At 38.9% G+C, this 21026-nt stretch overlaps 1 protein-coding gene across 1 annotated transcript in view; it reads right to left on the bottom strand.

The window, feature by feature from the left end:
• Positions 1 to 21026, bottom strand: part of POT1 (protection of telomeres 1) — a 94590-nt gene that overhangs the window by 55719 nt on the left and 17845 nt on the right. The window contains exons 4-7 of the mRNA XM_054989400.1: positions 16285 to 16389; positions 14991 to 15041; positions 13585 to 13699; positions 556 to 686 (exon numbers count right to left, since the gene is read on the bottom strand). Of these exons, the coding sequence (XP_054845375.1) occupies positions 556 to 686; positions 13585 to 13699; positions 14991 to 15041; positions 16285 to 16389 (402 nt within the window). The remainder of the gene's footprint in view (positions 1 to 555; positions 687 to 13584; positions 13700 to 14990; positions 15042 to 16284; positions 16390 to 21026) is intronic.

The following is a 21026-nucleotide window of genomic DNA, read 5'->3' on the forward strand; positions in this document are numbered from 1 at the left end:
ATTCAGGTTGCTGCTGTGGTGTGGTGGCTACACTGCATGTCATGGATATAAGTAGGAGTCTTGTGGCACCTTAACTAATAAAAGTTTATTCCAGCATAATCTTTTGCAGACTAAAGTCCACTTCTTCAAATGCAGTGAGAGAATTCTCCTACATAAAATATCCACGTAGATGCATTCACAACATCTGAAGTGGTCTCTAGTCCACAAAAGATTATGCTGGAATAAACTTAGAATTAGATTGTTTGTTTAAAAATGATGGACAAACCTGATGGACAAACACTTCAGTGTACTTAAAAGGTACTGGATTTGGAACTGCTGTTAAGGAAGATTCAACCGAGAGCAGCTGGTCTACTAGGAAGATTAGATTTTTACTACTGACCATAGGGAGGAAAAACATCCATTTATTTACCCCTTTCTTAGATAATTAACAATAGGAGCCCTCTATATTTGAGGAACTCTAGATCACTAAATGGTGTCAATGGCCTACTTGGTTGGTTGCACCACAGTGCAGCTCAGCGCATACTCCACAAGCACCAATAACTGTACTGAGTTTACCTTTATTCTATGAAATCGAACGATGTCACCATTTTTGTAGATTTTTGGAAGGGCATCTCTGTTTGCATTGAAAAGTGTGCAAACCAGCTTAGTGTCTGACTGGTCCACAATGGTTACCACTGAACAATAATCTATAAAAGAAAAAAAAAGTGAAACCACACAATTATTTTAGGAATATGGATTGGCGTGCAGTTATTTATTTTGCTTTCCCTGAAGTCCTTATACTGAATATACCAAATTAAGTACAAATCCCATATGCCTTCAGTGGACTAACTTTCCTAAGAAATGCAACTGGTCAGACAGTCTCTGTAGTGCAATCGGTTGCTTCCAAATCAGTGGTAGATCTAAGCTGTATCCAGGACAGAACCCACAGCAGGAGCTAATGTCACCAATTCTACTACATATCCCATCAATGGCTTTAAGCCTCAAAGAAAAAGTCAACATTGAGCACCGACAGGTTCTGCTTTTGGCAAATGGCAGGACACATTTGCACAACTGCGCACTCTGGGGACATTCATTCTAAGCATACAGAAAGGTTAAGTGAATCAGCCTTTGGCTGTTTCAACAACATGTGTATGAGGGCAGTATAAATATGCGCTTTAAGAAACTACAAAGGCATTTATTTAAAGAAGGAAGGAGTACACAAATAAGATAAAATGTTCTAATATCTAAAGGTCTACATTGGTAAATCCAGTTTCAGGTGGGCTGCCATATTAGTTTGTAGTACAGCAAAACAGAACAATAAAAAAATTCCAAGGTATAAGCTTTCATGAGTCAAAACTATGACGAAGTAACTAATGAAAGCTTATAACTTGGAAAATTTTACTGGTAAAACAAATGTATTACACGTTTCTGTCTTGTCTGACTGTGAAAGAGATTTGCCATAGTTAAGGCATGCATGTACCTAAATTCCTAATTTCTTCCCCACTATTCTCTGATATGAAAAACACAGGCAGCAAAGGGTCCATAGTGAAATAAATTCACGAATTTAAAGCAAAGCTAGATTAATTGCCTTTTCTCGCAGCAGTTAGGAAGCCACATCACAAATGAATCATACTACAACAAACATTTGAAGGATCTTTTCCATTTATGCCCTCTTGTGCTAGATGTGATCAAGTGCCTATCACATCAAGACTGACTACATTTGTCCAGAGGCTTCTAGACAATTCAGTGTACCTGGTCAGAAAATATTCTGGTCAAAAATTATATTCTGGAATCCTGATCAAATCTGGGATTCTCAGATAGACTAGTATTGGCTTCATGGTTAATTCCTAATACCTGGGTCCCTTATTCCCTATGGGGGAATCTTTCTGGGAGGCTGGGTGATATTTTTGAGCAAACTACGCTAAAATTGCAGCTGGGCTGACTGTCCTCTCAAGACCCCCCAAGTTTAAATAAGACTGGGTTATGGGGTCTATAGCCCCCTGACCAGGTGCCTTCAGCCATTCTCTATTCTCTCCTAGGAGGAAAATGTAATTCCCTAGATTAGCTTATCCACACTGTAAAACATTTTCAGTATTGTTTAATTCAATGTGATAGAAATCTTAAAGGATAACATAAAAAATGAGGTGTTAAAAGCAATCTTGAGCAATTCACATAAGTTCAACTTAGCAGGATTTGCTAAGTCCAATGGCATCTTAGATCCTGAAATCCATGGCATCAAATCCTGAGTCCAATGGCATCTTAGAGCTAAACCACATGAGACGAATTACATGAGGATACTCAAGTGAAGGGAGACACAATGTTAGCCAGGAACTGTAGTGTGAATTTCATCTCTTCTCAGAGGGTTTGTTAATGTCACCTCTCTACAAAGACAGCAAAAAAGTTCACTTAAGTTGCTCTCATATTTTGTGTGTGTGTCTCTCTCTCTCTCTCTCTCTCTCTCTCCAGTCACCCTTTATTAATGGATTTCGCCCATTTTGGAGAAAACTAAACATCAGAAGTCTCCTGGTATTAACATTAGCAGCTCAACTGAATTTGAACCCCGAAAACAGGCTGATAAACAGGCTATTTCTAAGAGATTAAAATAGTTCTTTAAATACACTCTTCTCACAAGAAAAGTCCTGAGAAATTTACCCTGCTACACATGACACTCCAGGTTTAACTTAGAAAAAATTATCAGTTATCTTCTGCAAACAACATTAAAGTACAGTAAACTTGTCAGAAAGCAGGTATAAAGAAGAGATAGGAAAACAAATTATAGCATCAGTATCTTACAGCTGGTTTAAAGCTTATATATTGCCTATCTCCCTTTAATGAAATAAGGTCAAGCAATCACATATTAGCAAGCTACAAATACAAACTGAAAATTAAATGCTTTTCAAAACTAGGCGAAAACAGTGCTTCCTCAAATTTGCAGCTGTGAAATACTACAAGGTTATTTAGTTCAAACGAGCAAAACAGACACCATACTTTCACTACACACTGACTTCACATTGCTTGAGGGGAAAAAAAATGTTGGTTCAACAAACCAAAACTAAAAGATTACTTGAACCTGCTATTTAAAAATACAAAAACTACCAACAATCTATGGTACCTTGTCCTTTATAGTATGTGGATAGTGAATGGCTTGAATCCACCTTTACGTTTTTGTGGGCATGAGGGCTTGCACCCACAGAAATGTGAATGTGAATCCAACCCTGTATCTCCAAAGTATTAGTTTTTAAAAAGCACAAGGCTTGGGCACATTTCCTAACATTTTAAAAAAGTTAAAACTAAGATTATTATAGTTTCTAGCCCATGGTGTTGAGAGCACATGAAAGCAAATAAAAAGTTCCATGAACCAATCTATACTTTTTTGAAGTCTTAACTGCTGCTTTACAGAATTTGCCTCATGGTTTTGAATAATGGGAGTTAACATTACCTTAGAGTTTGATTACATTTGGTTCATTCCAGTGGTGAAAAGGTCTTTCCCCCTAGAACTGTTATTATAATTGACACAGTAAAGGAAGTTATTTTTATGTCCTATGTGCATTTTATTATGTATCTTGGTATATACAAAATTATTGAAAACTAAGGTAAATTATGCAGAAGCTAGGTCCCACCAATATGGGTCTCCATAGTATCATGAAAGTGTACAAATACGCATGCATTTCACTATAAATGTGTTATGCCAACATGATTTGCACAAACTTTCCATCTAAAAAACTTGTCCAGCCCATCCAAGATGTGCACAACCTGACCTAAACAACAGGATGTGATATGGCATATTAATTCAACATAGGCTGACTTCCAGGCTAGATTCAGAAATACTATTCAATGAAGGCAAGTTTTAAATTAAACTAGAATTCAATGACACTGTTAGTGAAAGCATCAAACTGAATCAATCTGTTACCTTTTGGAATCAGACAGTTACCATATTAGTTGCTCAAACGGAATGAATAAATCAATATAGGGGATGAACGTTTAAATTAAATGTAGATAATATCTATGTTACACAGCTCAGAAAACTAATATATTGACTTCTTACAGAAATATACGTATTGAATACCTGAAGGAGAGCTCTATTGTTACTGTATAACCACACAATTTATTGGCTAATTTACTGGTTTTTTATCAGGTGAAACATAAGAAAATAAATGAATCTGGCATACATTTTAATCTAGACGACTGTAAGTAATGAATTAAATACACCGTTTGGACTACTACGTTTTTCTCTCTCATTCAAGAGTGTGCGCACACACATACAGCAGTATTCACTGCAGAAAAATACTAAACTGGATCAATCTGTTCTTAGTACAAAAATAAAAAGCTTTACTGGCAATAGGGAAAAGCTAAGATATACTGCTTTGACTCTGAGAGAGAGAGAGAGAGAGAGAGAGAGAGAGAGAGAGAGAGAGAGAGAACACAACATGCTTAAGAACATAAGAACATAAGAACATAAGCAAAGCCATGTTGGATCAGGCCAGTGGCCCATCCAGTCCAACATTCTGTCACACACAGTGGCTAGAAATCCAGTGCCATCTAAAGGACTGTCAGTCCTTCATGCTTCTGTAATACTGAGCCTACACTTACCACCCAAGATGCTGAACTGCATGCAAATACTGAAAATTAAGCTAACAACTGAAATAATGAAATTTATGAAACTAAAACAAGCCTGAAGATGTATACAGAGGTTGTCTAAATATTCTTTTTAATCTGGATTGCCACTTCAAAAAGCATCACAAACATTAAGAAACTACCATTAGCATCAGGCTAGACTTATGTGTTAATGTTTGTAGACTGTGCATCAGAAGAAAATCATTTGTTTGCATTATCTATGTTTTTGCTCTGATGTTAATTTCTTAACTACTGGAAGGCTACAAACCAACTAAGCAAGTGACAAGCAGCAAGGAAACAAGAAAATGACAAAATGTTTCCCTAGTAATAGCTGTTCACTATAATTCTTTCTCCTATTATTTGTCCCCAGGCAGAAAAAAAAATTCATTTTATCAGCCTAATGCAATGTTAATACTGTAGCATGAATCTTATATAAGAATTATTCTATTCATTAAATAAAGTGCGTTTTTTCTGGCTGGTTGCTCCATCTACACATTGTAAATAATCACACCAATCACAAAACTTTATTAGATCTGCTACAGCAATTTTAAAACATGTATTCAATTATCAGTTTGTGCAAGCCTTTTTTCCCACTACAGACAGTAATCTATATCCCAAGGACATGCCAATCAATATATATATATATATATATATATATATATATATATATATATATATATATATATATATATATATATATATATATATATATATATATATATATATATATATATATATATATATATATATATATATATATATATATATATATATATATATATATATATATATATATATATATATATATATATATATATATATATATATATATATATATATATATATATACATATACATATACATATACATATATATATATATTGTACATATGTGCATTTCTACCAAATTATGGGTGCAAGCTGTGCTTCTACTCGTATTTAACTTTCTATCTTAACTTTCTGGCTGGTTCACGACATCACTGTTATTTTGGGTTTGAATTTGGGATTCTGAAGAGTTTCAGATTTGGATTTAGGGCAATAAGTCTAAATCTCAACAACTTTTTGATATCTATGCAGTATTTTTTCTTTGCCTTCAATGTAATCATTGTACTAATATTTTTATTTTGTATTGTTTTCCTTTACCATATATATTCAATGATCCATAATACACTTAAACTCACAACTTAATATTTCTTAATATAAGAAAGCTTTAACATTTCACTATTAGTATTATGTCAACCTGACTGATAAGCCTGCAAGCTATAACATCCAGCATTAACCAGATTTTTATTTATTTATTTACCACCTTTTTCACTGAAATCCAAGGGCAGGTTACACAGCGAGAGTGAAAACACAATATAATCAACAGCTAGGGCATTCACTGAGCAAAGTGCAGCAATGAACAACAGTTAAGACAAATTCTTCACCTTGCCCATTTTAAGAAAATTACTGATCAACATCATTTCAATGGGACCAAATCAAATCTGAGTGCAGAACTGCATGCCAAATCTTGCAGATTAGGATTCGGTAATTGGAGGTCCAAATCTGTCCTCCTCAGGAGCATCGATAGATTGCTACAATTGCAAAGCAAGAAGCAAAAGAGGAGGATGGCAGGAGGAACAACTGCTGTGATTACGGGGCAAATATCTCACTTTGGAGAACGGCATCCATGTGAGTGCTGGCACATCACCATTTATCCCCATTTCTAATGAGGTTCTCCACAAAAATTGATTGTTGAGTAGTTGTAGATTTTTCAGAGGATTTAGTGTAGAAATATTAAGCACTTTTTTTAAAAAATGTGCAGCGCAGTGGCTAAGACATTGATCAGGAAGCCTGGTTCAAATGTTACCTCTTCCATTAACTCCCTAGGTGGCCTTAAGCAAGCTATTCAGTCTCAGCCTCAAGCCTCCATCTGCAATATGGAGATGACTAATTTTCAGGCTTGTTGTAAGAATTGTAAGAACACAATGCCACTGAAGTGCTTTGAATACTCAAAAGTGTCGTACAAAAGCCAAACATCTCAACGGAACAAAATCAGAAATCGACAGATCAGTAAGAACCCTCCTACTCTTCTCCTTGGTCTTAGGAATGCCGTTTCAAATGAATTCTAGGTCTGAGAGCTAAAGAGAGGTTGGCAAGACAACATAAAGGGTAGCAATAAAAGCCACTCCAATCAAGATTTCTGAACAGATGAATAAAATTCACTGCATTATCCACAGAGGCATCTAAACCAGGGAACATAAAAATACTGGTTGGATATAATGAAGTAAATAAAAAAATGACGACATACATCAAGCCAGTATGTGAAAGCGGGGGGGGGGGGGGAGGCAAAATTTAATATGAGGAATTATTTATGGAGGAACCAAATACAAGTTCTATGGCAGAACCGCACTTACAATCACTATGTTTCTAGTTGCTGCATCTCAAAAGGGTAGTAACAGAGCTGGAAAAGACGCAGAAAAGGACAACTAAAATGACTGAGGAAAAATTCCATTGACTTAAACAGTTGGGGCTTAGGAGAAAAGATGAGTTAAGAAGAATGATAAAATGATTGATGACAAACGGAGTGAAAAACAATCAAGGGCTCACAAATCCTACTTGGTAGCGGCATTACCAGAAAGAATTTGGGAAAAGACTGATAAGAGAAATGACAAGTCTTAACCATGAACAGCTGCCCAATTCTCATTCCAGATTCTCTAGAAGCAGTTAAGAAATCTACAACCATACAAACACTCTGAGTGAAAATAAGGGCTACATGTTGGTGTGGGGAAATATTTATACTTTGTTCCAGTTTTACAGTGTGATGCTTTGCCATCCCCATCTTTCAGTGTGGGGAAATAGTGAGAATGGCATCTTGTGCTTGGAACAGAACTTCGCTATACTTTCTAATAGCAGTTGAAGCCAAGTCTTTGTATATTCACTATGGGTGTGATTCAAAGGAAAGCACAGTGGGCATACACAATGAAGCTTCTCAAGTTCTCCTTATTCTGAAAATTGCTTCCTGAACCACCAATGGAACACAATGGAACTCAACAGCAGCCACTTATAAATGCAATTCATAAATTAAATGTGCTGCTGAAGGAGAGTGAAGCACTTCCTTTACCAGGAGAATTCAGAGAGAAAATAGATACTGGTGATGGCTCTAAGTATATAAAGGGGATTGGGTTAAGGTACGTTAACTGATCATGCAACAATGCTGAGCGTCTATGACCCTATGAAATAACTGAATCGCACTGCCAGAATATTTCAAAAATCATTAAGCAGGCATAAAAGGAGCAGTAAATTGCGATTTCATCACAAAATTGTTTGACTATCGGAAACGCATATTCACACAGGTTGAAAAAGCCTGCCTGGTTTAACATGACAGACAAATAAAGAAGAAGCAGGAACATCAGGACCCACAGCTACTATTGTGCTATTAGAGAGCCCAGTTTGGGTTACATTTGCCATCATCAGCTGTGAAGTCTGTGTATCTTAATAGCCATAAGCTGCCTGCTGTACATTTCAGTTGGATACATCCAGATGACAAAAACTTTTTCTCCAAGCAATTCATTGTTTTCAACTTTTTTTAGCCATCATCATTCAGCTACAAGGAACAAGGAAGAAGATATCTCCCTCACAAGAAAAATCATTTTAAACCTCAGTAATACACCTACAGCAATATACTGAAGGATAGAAAACGATAATCTTCTTAGCTCTGCACAGCTCTTCCAAGAGAACAAAGATCCCTATTAAAATTAAGGGCTTAAAAATGTAGCAGAGAATGCATTTTTCTCAATTCTACAGCCCCTGCACAGCTCAGCATCAAAGGACCCTAAACCGTAAGAATTTAAATACATTCATCTTAACAAGCTGAATACCATATACTGGTATAAAGACTGTAGGACTATCAATCAATTTTAAAGTAATGTTTCACAATTGTATGCTGTTTCAGATGCATTTATTTATACTGTTTTACCTTTTTATCCAAGTATGACATTCTGTAAACTTTAGAATTCTGTGCTTGTAGAATAGCAGGAATATGGAGATAGGATCTGCCATGTCCTCATATGAAGAAGCTATTCTTTTTAGATTTTTCCATTTCCATTCCTTGCATGTTCCTTAAAAGGATCCAGCTGATTATCCCTGATTGGAATGGCCCAATCTTGTTAGATCTTGGAAGCTAAGCAGGGTCAGCTCTGGTTAGTACTTGGATGGAACACAGACAAGAAAGTCCAGGTTTTCTACACAGAGGAAGGTAATGGCAAACCACCTCTGTTTTGTCTCTTGCTTTGAAAACCCTAAAAGGTAACCATATATCAACTGTGACTTGACAGCACTTTCTACCACCAGCTGATTCTCTAGGATACTTTAAAATTTCAGTTGCATAAACGCTTGACAAAAAAGGACATTACAGTCAAAAGTAAAGTGTAGCTTAAAGTAAATGTCAGACTGATGAAACTATAGACCGAAAAGGAGACCAAGTTGTATAAATTATATATCTCTTTTGACCACACTACTAGAAAAAAATTACAGATATCCAACTCAAGTCGCAGGAGTACATCAATCCTTTGAGTATGTCAATAAGGGCTTGATAAATCATCTGGGTTTCTCCTCTGCAGTCCACAAGCTACAATGCACAACTGGTGCTCTGGGTATGGCTTGGTGGATCTTAAATTGTACAGACAGTAAATCTGAACAGAGTATTGCTTAGCTTTAGAAAGATATTATCTACCTTACTGAATAAGGATGTGCATAATGAAAAAAATGAACTGAAAATACACACAGAAATCACTGGTTCAGCTTATTAAAGCAGCTTCTCCGGGAAACGAGGCTGTCACACACCCCCAGCTGAAAAGTCTGTGTTTCGTTTCAGTTCTTACCACACAAAGGCCATGCGGGCAGGCCAAGCAGTGGGGTGGGCTGTCTGGCACCATCTTGTTTTACTTAACAGCAAGTCCATACTCCTCATGAAACCAACTGGATCCAAAGGGGAGAGACCTTTGCCCTTAGAGACCTGAGCCCTTAGAGTTACTTTTGTTGGTGGAAAGGGGATGTCCATGGCGCACATGAGTGCACTTTTTCTTGAGTGCTTTCTGGGCAATGGCATTGGCACTGAGTGGCTTGTAGGGATCCAATTCCAAAAGGTTTGCTTTGCATCAGGAAGGGGAGCAGCAGACAGCAAGGTGCCACTGGCACCAGCATTGCCATCCATCACCATCCTTTCTGTGTGTTTTTACACATGATGCAAGGAAAAGTCGGCAACATCCATGAGGAAACGCACACGTGGGTTTAAGGAGGGAGAGGTCTCCTTCAGCTGCTGAGCCCCCAGCTGCCGCAAAGGTTCATGTTACGCAGATTAGGGTGAAAATTGGTAGAAAAAGCAATTAAGGAAGAGCTGCAATGAGGAGGTCCCTCCCAGACATGGGAAGCTGGCTGATGCCCATTCAGTGGCCTTCTGCTGCTGCTGTCCTTCGCTGAGGTGCCATGCTGCCAGGGCCACTCACTGTGACTTAAGAAGTCATCCAAAAATAGTGGGTTGAGGAGCAGCAGAATGAAATTCATCTTGCCCAGAAAATTTTGCTGATTAAGACTGTTAACACAGCATTAAATAATAGAGAGGCAGCTGTGTGTATTGCACACTTGCACACACATGCACCCCCATGTCTTTCCAGAGCAGCATTCCATGTGGAGGGACCCATCTGGAGGACTTGTTTCATTCTGCCTGCCACTTTGTCTTCTTCATTCAACTCTGGGTTAACAGTTTTAGTCAGAAAGGGAGACCGGCAGCCAGCAATATGTCCGGTCTCCCACTTTTACTTTTGGTGGAAAAGTCTCCCATTTTTACTTTTGGTGGAAAGAGGGCCAACCTCCTTCTACTCCCCTTCCCATGAAGGAAAAAACAACATTCAGCCCTCTCTTTCTGTGCGCTTTTACACATGGTGCAAGGACAGGCCCATGGGTTTAAACAGGGACTCTTGGGCTGCTGCAAAGCAGATAAGAGTGAGGAGGATTCACCCACCCTTCATTGTGAAAATAAAACCACAAGGCACAGGGAAACATGGCATAAGAGCAGGACTCAAAGCAATAATTTATTGACTTTGTCACTAAACTATTATAAAGAAGCAATGTTTTTTTTTAAAAAAAAATTCCTGCATTGTGCTGGTTGACAATGGAGCTCTTTCTTGCTTGTGCGCCATCAGCATGCCATACCAGCATCGCTTTTCCCAATAAGATTCCTGCCATTGTGTTCACCTGCCAATATTCGCCTTCTTTGGGGTCCACTGTTCTGTGAGTTTTTTTGTGTTTGAGAAGATGCTCATTGGATCAATGGGCTTTTGGACAATGCAGTTTTTGGTCAAGACTGAATAGAGCCTCATCTCCCTATCTTCCTCTCTTGAAAAGAACAGTGTGTGAGTGCGTACACGCTAAGCAGCTACTCAACACTCGCCTTAATATGTGCCTTCCCCAAGAATTCCCCTTCAGGGTCCATAATTTTATTTTATTTTTATTTATTTATTCAATTTATATACCGCCCATCCCCAGGGGCTCCATAATCATGGAACCTCTCTGTTGCATACTCTTAAATTTGGTAGGTCGATGGTTTAGAGGGTGGATTCTGTTCTGTGTGATTTTGGTGCTGCTGCATGCAAAAACAGTTGTCCCAGAGCCTTGCTGACGCACCCCCTGAAAACAACAGCATATGTTTGTGTGGCCAACGCGCCTACAATAGGCCAAAACTCATGAAAATGGATCCGTTTCAAGCTTGTGCCACCCCAGCTGGAACAAACAGTAATGCAACAAAATTATTCCAGAAGCCCCCAGAACAAGAACCAGAACGGAAATTTTCTCAGTGCACACTGAGAAATATTTTAAAATATATTTGCCAATTGTATTATATTTTATTATTTCCTATTTAAATAAGATTCTCACTGTCTGCTAAAGTATTGCTTGATTACTAAGGTATGAATAAATAAAGTTTGCCATTTTACTAATACACTAAAAAAATTTAGCAACAAACATGCATCCAATGTTACAGGGTAAGCATCAGTTCCAGACATCTTTCAGCTTACAAAGATCCTTCTAGTTATTTCCCTAATCTTCAACATTTAATTGGCTGTTTGTCAAATCCACTGCATTCCCACAATCTGAACTCCATGACATAATCCCTTACCTTACCCCACTCCTTTGGTGCTCTTTGTGGCATACTTGCCACAGAAATTTCTTGGTTCTCTTTTGACACTTTTCCTCCTACCGGGACTTGGAAGTCTAAGTAAAATTATGTTTCTGCTTTCTCCAGAACTGCAAATTAAAATAATCCTCTTTCCCATTACAGTCTGCCTGTCACATTATTAGAATGCTATTTTATAGTGTTATTTAAAAGTTGACGTTTTTAATTTTTTGAAAGCATTCATGGAAAAATCTTATTTTCTAACCTATTACTAGAATAAGCTTCCCATGCATGGTCCACGAGGCCAAATTTATTTCCTGCAAAAAAATCAAATGGCCAACAGAAGACTTGTTCCGTTCCAAAGTTTATGCCTGCAATATAGTTTTAGAGTATCAGTGAAAACAAAATGAAGCTAATATTACTTTTCATTTCATTTGAAAGATCAAAATAGAGAAAGCATAGACAGTTACTAGATCTTCATACTACATTTTCAGCACAATCCTGGGGAGGGGGGGAGATTCTCTGATATACCCTGCCAGCATAACCCCTTGTGTCAGTGGGGGAAAGTGTGGGCCAGGGGCATGGCAGGAATCAGTCAGCTCCATAAGTTGCCCGTGTCCAGGACCCGCCCCTGCCCCCGCCCCCCAGAAACGGTGGAAAGTTAAAAGCAAAAATTACAGCATAACTCATGGTGGCCACTGAAGGCAACCCATTTGGCACCAGCCCCTTGCAGCCGTGAATCCCACAGGATATAGATGAGCGCTGTGCCCAGCAACCACTAGTTCTCATCAAAACACCTCAGAGTCAATGGAAGCACCCAGCAGGCAATATAAAGCCCTGGTTGTGCATGGACAGACTATATGCTAAGTTGCACTGCACATGATTGCATGAGTTAGGCCCCCGCCGTGAGTCTTAGTATCTTGCACTACGGTGACAACTCACTTACACTGGGTTAAGGAGAGCACCATTTGGGAGCATTATTCACTGACAGGGAAGATAGGTGGGGGGAGCAGCCACAGAACACAACTCTGTAGATTTGTCCCCCTCCCCCAGAGGATGGTTATTTGCACTGGGCTAAGCCTAGTTGTGTGGTGCTAGCCAGGACAGGCCCACTGGCACAGTGAGGAACCTGCAAGAAATTTCACAGGGCACCTCACTTTTTTCCTCCATACACTATTTCCTCTTCCCCCTTTCCTGGCAGCAGCTGTATCTTCAACTTCTCTCCTTCTCATTCACCAGTCAACCAATCTTTTATCTACATTTAATTCATTTATACCTCATTTCTCCACAACAGGAACCCAAAGTAGCTCCATTATTCTCTTCACCTCCATTTTACCCACACAACAACCCTGTTAGGTAGGTTAGGCTGAGGGCGCGTGACTGACCCAAAGTCATTCAGTGAGCTTCCACGGCAGAATGGGGATTCAAATCTGGATCTCCCACATAATAATCTGAAACTCTAACCACTATACCACACTGGCTTTCATGGGATGCAGGCGCAGATTGGTTTTAAGGTCACCAGGGAACATCCTGGTAGGCCAATGATCTGGGGAGCCACCTCCCCCTGCCAGGGTCATCCTGGCCCATGCAGGACAAGCAAGCTGCAGCGGCTCACCAACCCTGCATGGAGCCAGGGCATCTGGCTCATAAGCAGCAGCAGCTGAAGAGTTAAACTTACAAGTACCCCTCAGCCAAGATTTGTTTAATTTAGAACTCTTTGAAAGAATCCCACGAGTGGATCACAAGTGGATAGCAACACTTCATCTGCCCACACCTATTCTAGGGAATCTTAGCACTTTTGACTCAATCACCTTTAATTTTTTTATATTCAGCAATACCTACCAGTTCCTTTGCTTACGTATGGAGGTTTGAAGAATTTCACAGCACCGTACAAGTTGACAACAGTACCGCCTTTCAGATGATTCAGAGGAGTATATGTATACTTGGGGGCAACAGACTAGCAAGACAACAGAAATTGATTGCATGAGAAAACTATTTTTTATAGAAGCATGAGATTTTAATATTAATTTTGCCTAAACTTTGCCAACCTTTTAGAACAAGATCTGACATCCCCCCCATACATATTTGTGTAATATGTTGGTAGTGACACAAAATACTCTTTCCTGCTAACCCTTGATTCTTATTACCATGCAAGGGATGGTAATGCATTGCTATTTTATCCACTGGTACAACTATTACAGACAGACTGTTTATTTACTTTTGGAACAGGAAATTCTAAAGTTATAATAAAAGTATAACTTGCCTGCATGGATAGAAAGAAAACACACACACTTCTCCAATATAAACAAGGCAAAAGAAAATCCATGCCAACTGATTTCTCAGATACTGGAATTTCAATCTGGGCCTAGTCAGTAAAAGATGTTGCCAAATGCTTGATACATGTCAAAAATTTAGCACCATTGCCCTCTCCTGATACAGCAAATTCATTTTAATAAGGTTTGGGAAAAGCTGTTGGGATATGAACATCTGTACTCTTCCCAACAACGAGCAGAAGGTGCCATAGGCAATGTAATCATTTCTGTCATTACCTTGTTCTGCTGGTTGGCCTAAAAGAAGTCATCTTACTTCCAAGACCACCTCCAGCAATAAATTGCCAGCATCTCTGACAGTTGGGTTTAATTTGATTTGATGTTGCTGCCTAAAGAGGATTTGTTTATCTATGACATAAAAATTTTAAAGCACACGTTGAGAAAATGTCACCGAAAATTTTGGGGTTTCTACTGAAAAGTAAAAGTACATGTGATGGCTTGGATCACTCTGCCCCAGAATTTCTGTGGGCATGTGAGCTGATTTTTGCCTGCTTTCATGAGCGGCTTCTGCTTTCCCGCTACAAGCTATCACCAAGAAGCAGCATTTGAGAGGGGGAGGTATTTGGGGCTTATGCAGGAAGAGAGAATCAGCAAAACTGTCATCTACCTTGCACCCATGAATATTCTGTGTGTGACCCAAGCCAATACGTTTCAATTTGTCCATTAATTTGGGGTGCTTGTTTTCTTCCTTCTTTTGGAATAGCCGTTCTGCTGCAGAAGTTATCCAATGGAGGACTCAGGCTTCAGTACAATGCAAACTAAACTGACAGTAAGAGCATTGGGATTTACGTTTGAGGCAGCAAGCACAAGTTGCACAATAACTATTTCATCAACGTATTCTAAAGATGCTGCTTAGCTTATTTCAGGCCTTGATCCTGGTGTCTCACTTATTTTCAAGTTCCCAAAACACAAACTTACTATGGATACTGTTTCTGAAGCAGCTGCAGTACATGGTGACTTAGGACAAATCTAGGGAGAAAAGCAAAACAGGAAACTATATAAATACAGTATGCCAAAGACTCAAACTTCTTATGCCAAGACATCATTCTCCCTTCCTCCATTTTATTCTCACAATAATGGTTTGACTAAGAGATGGAGACTAGCCCATGGTTACCCAGACCGCTTTGATGGCAGAATAAAGATTTCAATCAGAGTCTCCCAGATCCTAATCAGACACTCTAAACTACTACTAAAAGTTCATATGGCTTTATCCAACGATTTCAGATAAGTTCTGTACAAATCTTTTTTAGTGGAAGCAAACAACATGTGTGTTTTCTTTAGACTGTTTATTGGTTGCATAGCTGGATAATTTATAGAAGGGTATTTCAACATTTTCTGGGATAACAAAAAGCTAAAATTCTAGGGAAGCTTCACCAGTTGAAGTTCTGATCATTTACCTGATAAAGGAACAGAAATGGTTTTTTTTTTAGAAATCGGAGTGGAGTTCTCTTGCCTCTGTAGATGTTTGCTCTCTTCTCTGTTCTCCAAAATAAAGCCATCACTATGTAAACAGATACCTTTTTTACTCAGCTAATTCAGAAAGATCTCTCACATCCCAGGCCAATGTCAATCCAATGCTAACACTATTAAAAATCTGGCAATGCCCTTAGTTTCTTAAAAACCAAAAAGTAAGTGTAATAAATGTTGATTACTACAACTGTAACATAGCATAAACAAGCTATGTTTCCAATAGTAGTTGTGCATTCCACATACTTATGATGTATGTTTTATGATTCAATGGATAAACAAATAAAAGAATCTGTTTCCAAAACTGCACCACAAACCCATTTACAGAGATAGACTTCTGGGTGTTCTATATTAAGAACACTGGCTGTGCAACTTTAAATTACCTACAAGCGCATAATAGTATCTGATGGCCAGGATTAAAACACCTCCATCCTGTGAAATCATGGCATTGAACAGTCTGGTATGACACACTCCACTGTGGTTTTGTACATGACATGGGGGCTTACTGTTGGAAAATAAGAAAAATAAATCCAGATGTCCCTTGGATATACCAAACTAGTTCCTTCTTCTAGTATGCTACTATGCTTCTTTGCATACTAGCTGAAGCATACTAGTATGTGCATACTAGCTGAAGATGCCCCTGCTAATACATAGGAGAGTCAAAAACATCTACGGTTTGATTAAGTCTTGTATTTCAGGTACTACTATCTCTAGCATGGGTGGGGAGAACCTTCATCATACATACATAAATAGTTGACCCAGTCTCATCAGACATTTCCAGCTGGCAGCAATGCCTGCCATCTTCACTAGCGGATTTAGTCAAGCTGAATCCAGCTACCACGAGGGTATCCTACAGGAAAGAAAAATGTATTATTAATTGGCATGCTATCAGTTATGCCATTTCTCTGTATCAACAGTTTCCAATAATTAATCTTTCCTAGGGACAGGAAAAAATGTTTAATGAGGAAACTTGTCAAGAAACATGCGGAACAGTGACAAATCCTCACTCAATAGCCTTGCCTTGACTCCTAAAAAAAATGGAAAGAAAGAGCAACCAAAGTTAAATCTTTTGGATTTGAATGGCAAAGATTTACTTGCATGCTTAACTCATCTACTAAAATAAATCCAGCCTTTAAATAAATGAGTGCTAAGCTTTGGCAACCATAAGCTTTCTCAACCATAAATAATTTAAATCAAGAACATTGCCTTAAAATGGTTGGAAATGGCAGTTTTGAGATTATAAACATCTGCTGGTGTTTCCAAATTTAGGATAAACAGATTTTGATACAATTCTTTGTGCATCACCAATACATAGCATGCTGATCACAGACACAAGCAACCACTACAGCCTTGCACTTGGGGACACCTGACAACGTATTTTTCTAACTGATTTGGTAAGGAAGGACACAGCAGGTTGCCCTTCTTTATATAACACTACCATCTTTACATATTACTAATTTTTTATGTGCAACAACTAACATTCTATGATCAAGAATAAAAGTTTCACATAGATAAAACTTACCCTTCCAAAAATACACAGAAACGCTTCTTTCTAATATATGGTGAGCAAAGTATCATTTTTAGTACTGTGGATTTAGGCAAAATCCCCACACCCAATAACTATTCCTAACAAAATGAAATTAATGAGAAGAAGAGACCCTGACATTGGCAAAACAGTGTGATGGGTTACTGAACAAGACAAGTCATTTACACATGATAATGTTTGGAAAGAAAAGCTGAGATGGCTTTGAACGTCAAATCTAAAAGGTCTGTTCATCAATACACATTTATAAATCAAGAAGAAAAAAAGATTCTGTAACCTGTTTCTTCCCTCACAAATAGGATACTTGCTCAACAGCTAAAATTGGCGTAAAGCCAAAATATGTTATTTTATGGAGACTGGTTTTTGTGACGGCACTTTCCATTATAGGAAATTAAAATAGCTTTTTAAATGTCAGTGATTTGAAAATTACATTGAAGCAATAATGGAGTAATACTTGCATGTAATAGTTCTACTTGAGAAGCTCTGATGTACTTACTACTAACTCGACAGAAGAATAAAAAAGAAACAGGCTAAGAAAAAGAAATTCTGTATCTTGTGAGTTTTTGCAAAAAATGACAGCAGATAAGTGATTTTTTATTGTTTTAACTTGTGCTTTTGAAGCTGATGGAGATGGATGTAATATAGAGAAAGTCAGGCATGTACAAAAATTTTGGAAATTAACGGAACACATATGAACAATAACTGAATAGTAGAGATGGGCAGGGAGCAAAAAAAACCCCGAACCATGTGATTCAAGGTTTTTTTTTTTTTATAAAAATTTTTATTGGATTAGACACATATAAAATTTATTACAATCACATTCCCTTAAATTTTCCAATTCTAACCCCCTCCCTTTCCCCCCCCTTTTGTTGACTTCCAACAGTTTTCCAACCCCTTATCTATTCTCCCTCTACTCATTTCGTTTATAGAAGTATTTGAAGTTATGCATAAAGAGGGACAAATTGTTTGTCCCATTTTGAAGTAATTAGAAAGAGTAAGATAGAGTACAGACTATCAAAATGATTATTATTATTATTATTATTGAAGAAGATAAGTTAAGAGTGTTATACTTTTACCCATTTGGGAAGGGAATTAGAGATAGCACTATGTTACTATAGATAAGCTTAGAAGAGTTTGAAAGTATATTACAATGTGATCCAAGGTTTGTAGCATTCCAAGGAACATCAAACCACGAACTTCTGATCTTTTCCCAGTTCGTGGTTCGTTGTTCCATGGCATTTCAATCGCCCTGCACCGGCTGCTGAAGACGCTGTGGGGCATTTGAAACAGATAGCTCCTTTCTTCTGCTGCCTGGCAGCAGAAGAAAGAAGCTGTCATTTCATAGACCCCACGCTGGAACCGGAGTTTCACAGACCCAGTGCCAGTTTCAGCCCATCAGCTGAACCCAGCACGGGTCTGTGAAACTCTAAACCCAGCCACGGAATGGCTGGAAAAATTTATTCGTTCCGTAAACATACGTTCCCACAGAATGTGTGTTTCGGTGCATACAGACCAGCCATTCTGTACAGAATTTTGTTCCATGGTTCGTTTGGTGCCCATCTTTACTGAATACCCACTGATTTTAATAAGCAAATTTAATTTTCCTATACCCCTGTCCTGAATGAAGAATAACAGCAGGCTAACAAATCTTTTTGTCACTAAAAACAGTTCAAATTGCTTTTGTCTTCCTCTTAACACATTATATTTCTACTTATTTAATACCTGAATTGTTTGCAATGCCATGTTTAATACTTATGCCTTATTTCAGATTTCTGCAATTTTAGTCTGACCACATACTACTAATTGTACTAATTTACATTATGTAATTCACCTTGAGTCTCAGTGATTATATAAAATAAATATTATATAAAATAAATATTTCTCTGATTTCCCAAGCACTCCAAAAACGGGGGGAAACACACACACCCAAAAACTGCAAGGGTAGGAAAACCCAAATAATAAAAGCAACCAACAGCAGTTTTAAGAGCCTAATGCCCACTGAGATCTCACAAGACTACATTCTGAAATCTTGGGGGCCATTTTGGGTGTTGCTAGGCGACCACAACAATATTGCCAAGCCTTGGTTTCTGTCAGTCAAAGACAACAGAAGAGACTGAAAAAGATAAGAGGGAAAGAAGCAAGGAAAGGGGAGAGAAATTGAATGGGAGGGGAGAACAGATAAAGGTGGTCAGGTAGTCCCTTAACCACATTTTAGGGATCAGGACTGTTCCCAGATTAGAGAGCAGGATGCTTTAGAGATCAGAAAGGTCATGTGAACTCCAATAGCCCCGATTCTCCTGTTCCAAAATAGCAAGCTATATGAAGTTTCACAGAAAAATGGATTAGAATCTGGCAGAACAGTGGAGCTCTGTCCCTGCTCACACTTGGAAAACCAAGGCAATCCAAATTCTAGATGTTCTATTGTTCACTATCTATTGTATACTTAACTGATAACAAGTAACTTATAAAGAAACAAAAATTCAGTTCATCATGGGGAGTAAACTAAATTAATACAAACAGGCCATTAAATTAAGATCGAAGCAAACTACTAAATGCTGCCTTGGTGAGATGATGCTGGAAGAAAAGGTAGCACAGCTGATTCCTGGGCTGGGATTTTAATGGCAGCCTCAAAGAAAATAGGATGAAAGGAAAGAAGAACATCTCAGTCCGATGCTAGTTCTAGGTTTTGGAGGGGCCCAGTGCTTTCCTTTCTACAAAGCCACCTATTTCTCTTGTATCTGACTGTGCATCTTTCCCTGGCTCACAGCCACTTGCACCATATTTATGACTTTGGTAGTGCTGCTTAGAGATGGGCACGGAACAGGAAAAAAAGAACCCTGAGTTTCGTGGTTTGTTGTGTTCCACGAAACACAAACTTACATGAAATTGTTCTGTTTTGAGAAATGATTTGTTAGGTTCATGATTCGTCAGATCCCGGGGCCCTGCAATGGCCCCCTTCATACCCAGAGATGCCAAACTGACAAGGAGACTTCAGCAGGCTCTCCTCCAGCCACCCTCCAAGTAGTTCTCTTCAGGCTCTCTTTGCTGACTTTTCCCTCCCGTCTTCCTGGTCTCCTGCTTTCTGCCGCTGCTGGAAGAAAAGTCAAATGAAGCAGATCTGCTTGGGTTATCCTCTCATCTGGTTCTCTTTGCTGACTTTTTCTTCCCGTCCTCTTGCTGCTCTGACAGCCTTCCCCCTGCCTCCGCCTCCAAGTTCTTGAAAGAAAAGCTGAGTAGAGCAGATCCGCTCAGGATCCCCTCCAGGGAGCTTGGGGACAGAGGTGGGGTGGGAGTGGGAAGGCATATCAGAGCAGCAGGAGGACAGGAGACAGAGTCAGGGAAGGGTTCCTGAATCTAGCAAGCAGCAAGCAATGGCAGAAGGAGCTGCTGAGGCTGCCGCCACCGCTGCTACTCCACCATCCTGTTCTTAAAAATGGAAAGGGGGGGGAGGGGAAGGAGACTCTGACTACAGTTCCCAGGTAAACGTGGTAGACCCGCATTGCTCAGCTCTCAGGTTGGCAGGGAGAGCTGTCTATCACAGTTATGTGGGCTAAGATTGGGGTTTCCATGGCAACAAAAGGTCTGCAGACATTCCGGGCCTATGTTACCTAAGGAATCAATGAATCGACGCCAGCCTGTCTGGCATCACTAAGCATTCATGAATTGAACGAATCAGCCCCAAAAGTCGTGGATTTCGTGAAAAACGCAGCCCCACAAAACGTATTTTCATGATACATGAATCGGCCCAATTCATCACGAAATTTGATTCGTATTTCGATTCCTGCCCATGTCTAGTGCTGCAATGATCACCAGGAGTGCCACTGCTGCATACCACCCATAAACAGTTCTCCCTCAATGCTCGGAAGCTGGAAGTATTGGTGGTGGAGTACTTGCAAGTAAATGGGATGGGAAGGGCACATGGATTGGTGGCAGGGGAGGTGCAC

This window comes from Eublepharis macularius, chromosome 9 (assembly GCF_028583425.1).
Source record: "Eublepharis macularius isolate TG4126 chromosome 9, MPM_Emac_v1.0, whole genome shotgun sequence".
In the NCBI taxonomy this organism is placed as follows: domain Eukaryota; kingdom Metazoa; phylum Chordata; class Lepidosauria; order Squamata; family Eublepharidae; genus Eublepharis; species Eublepharis macularius.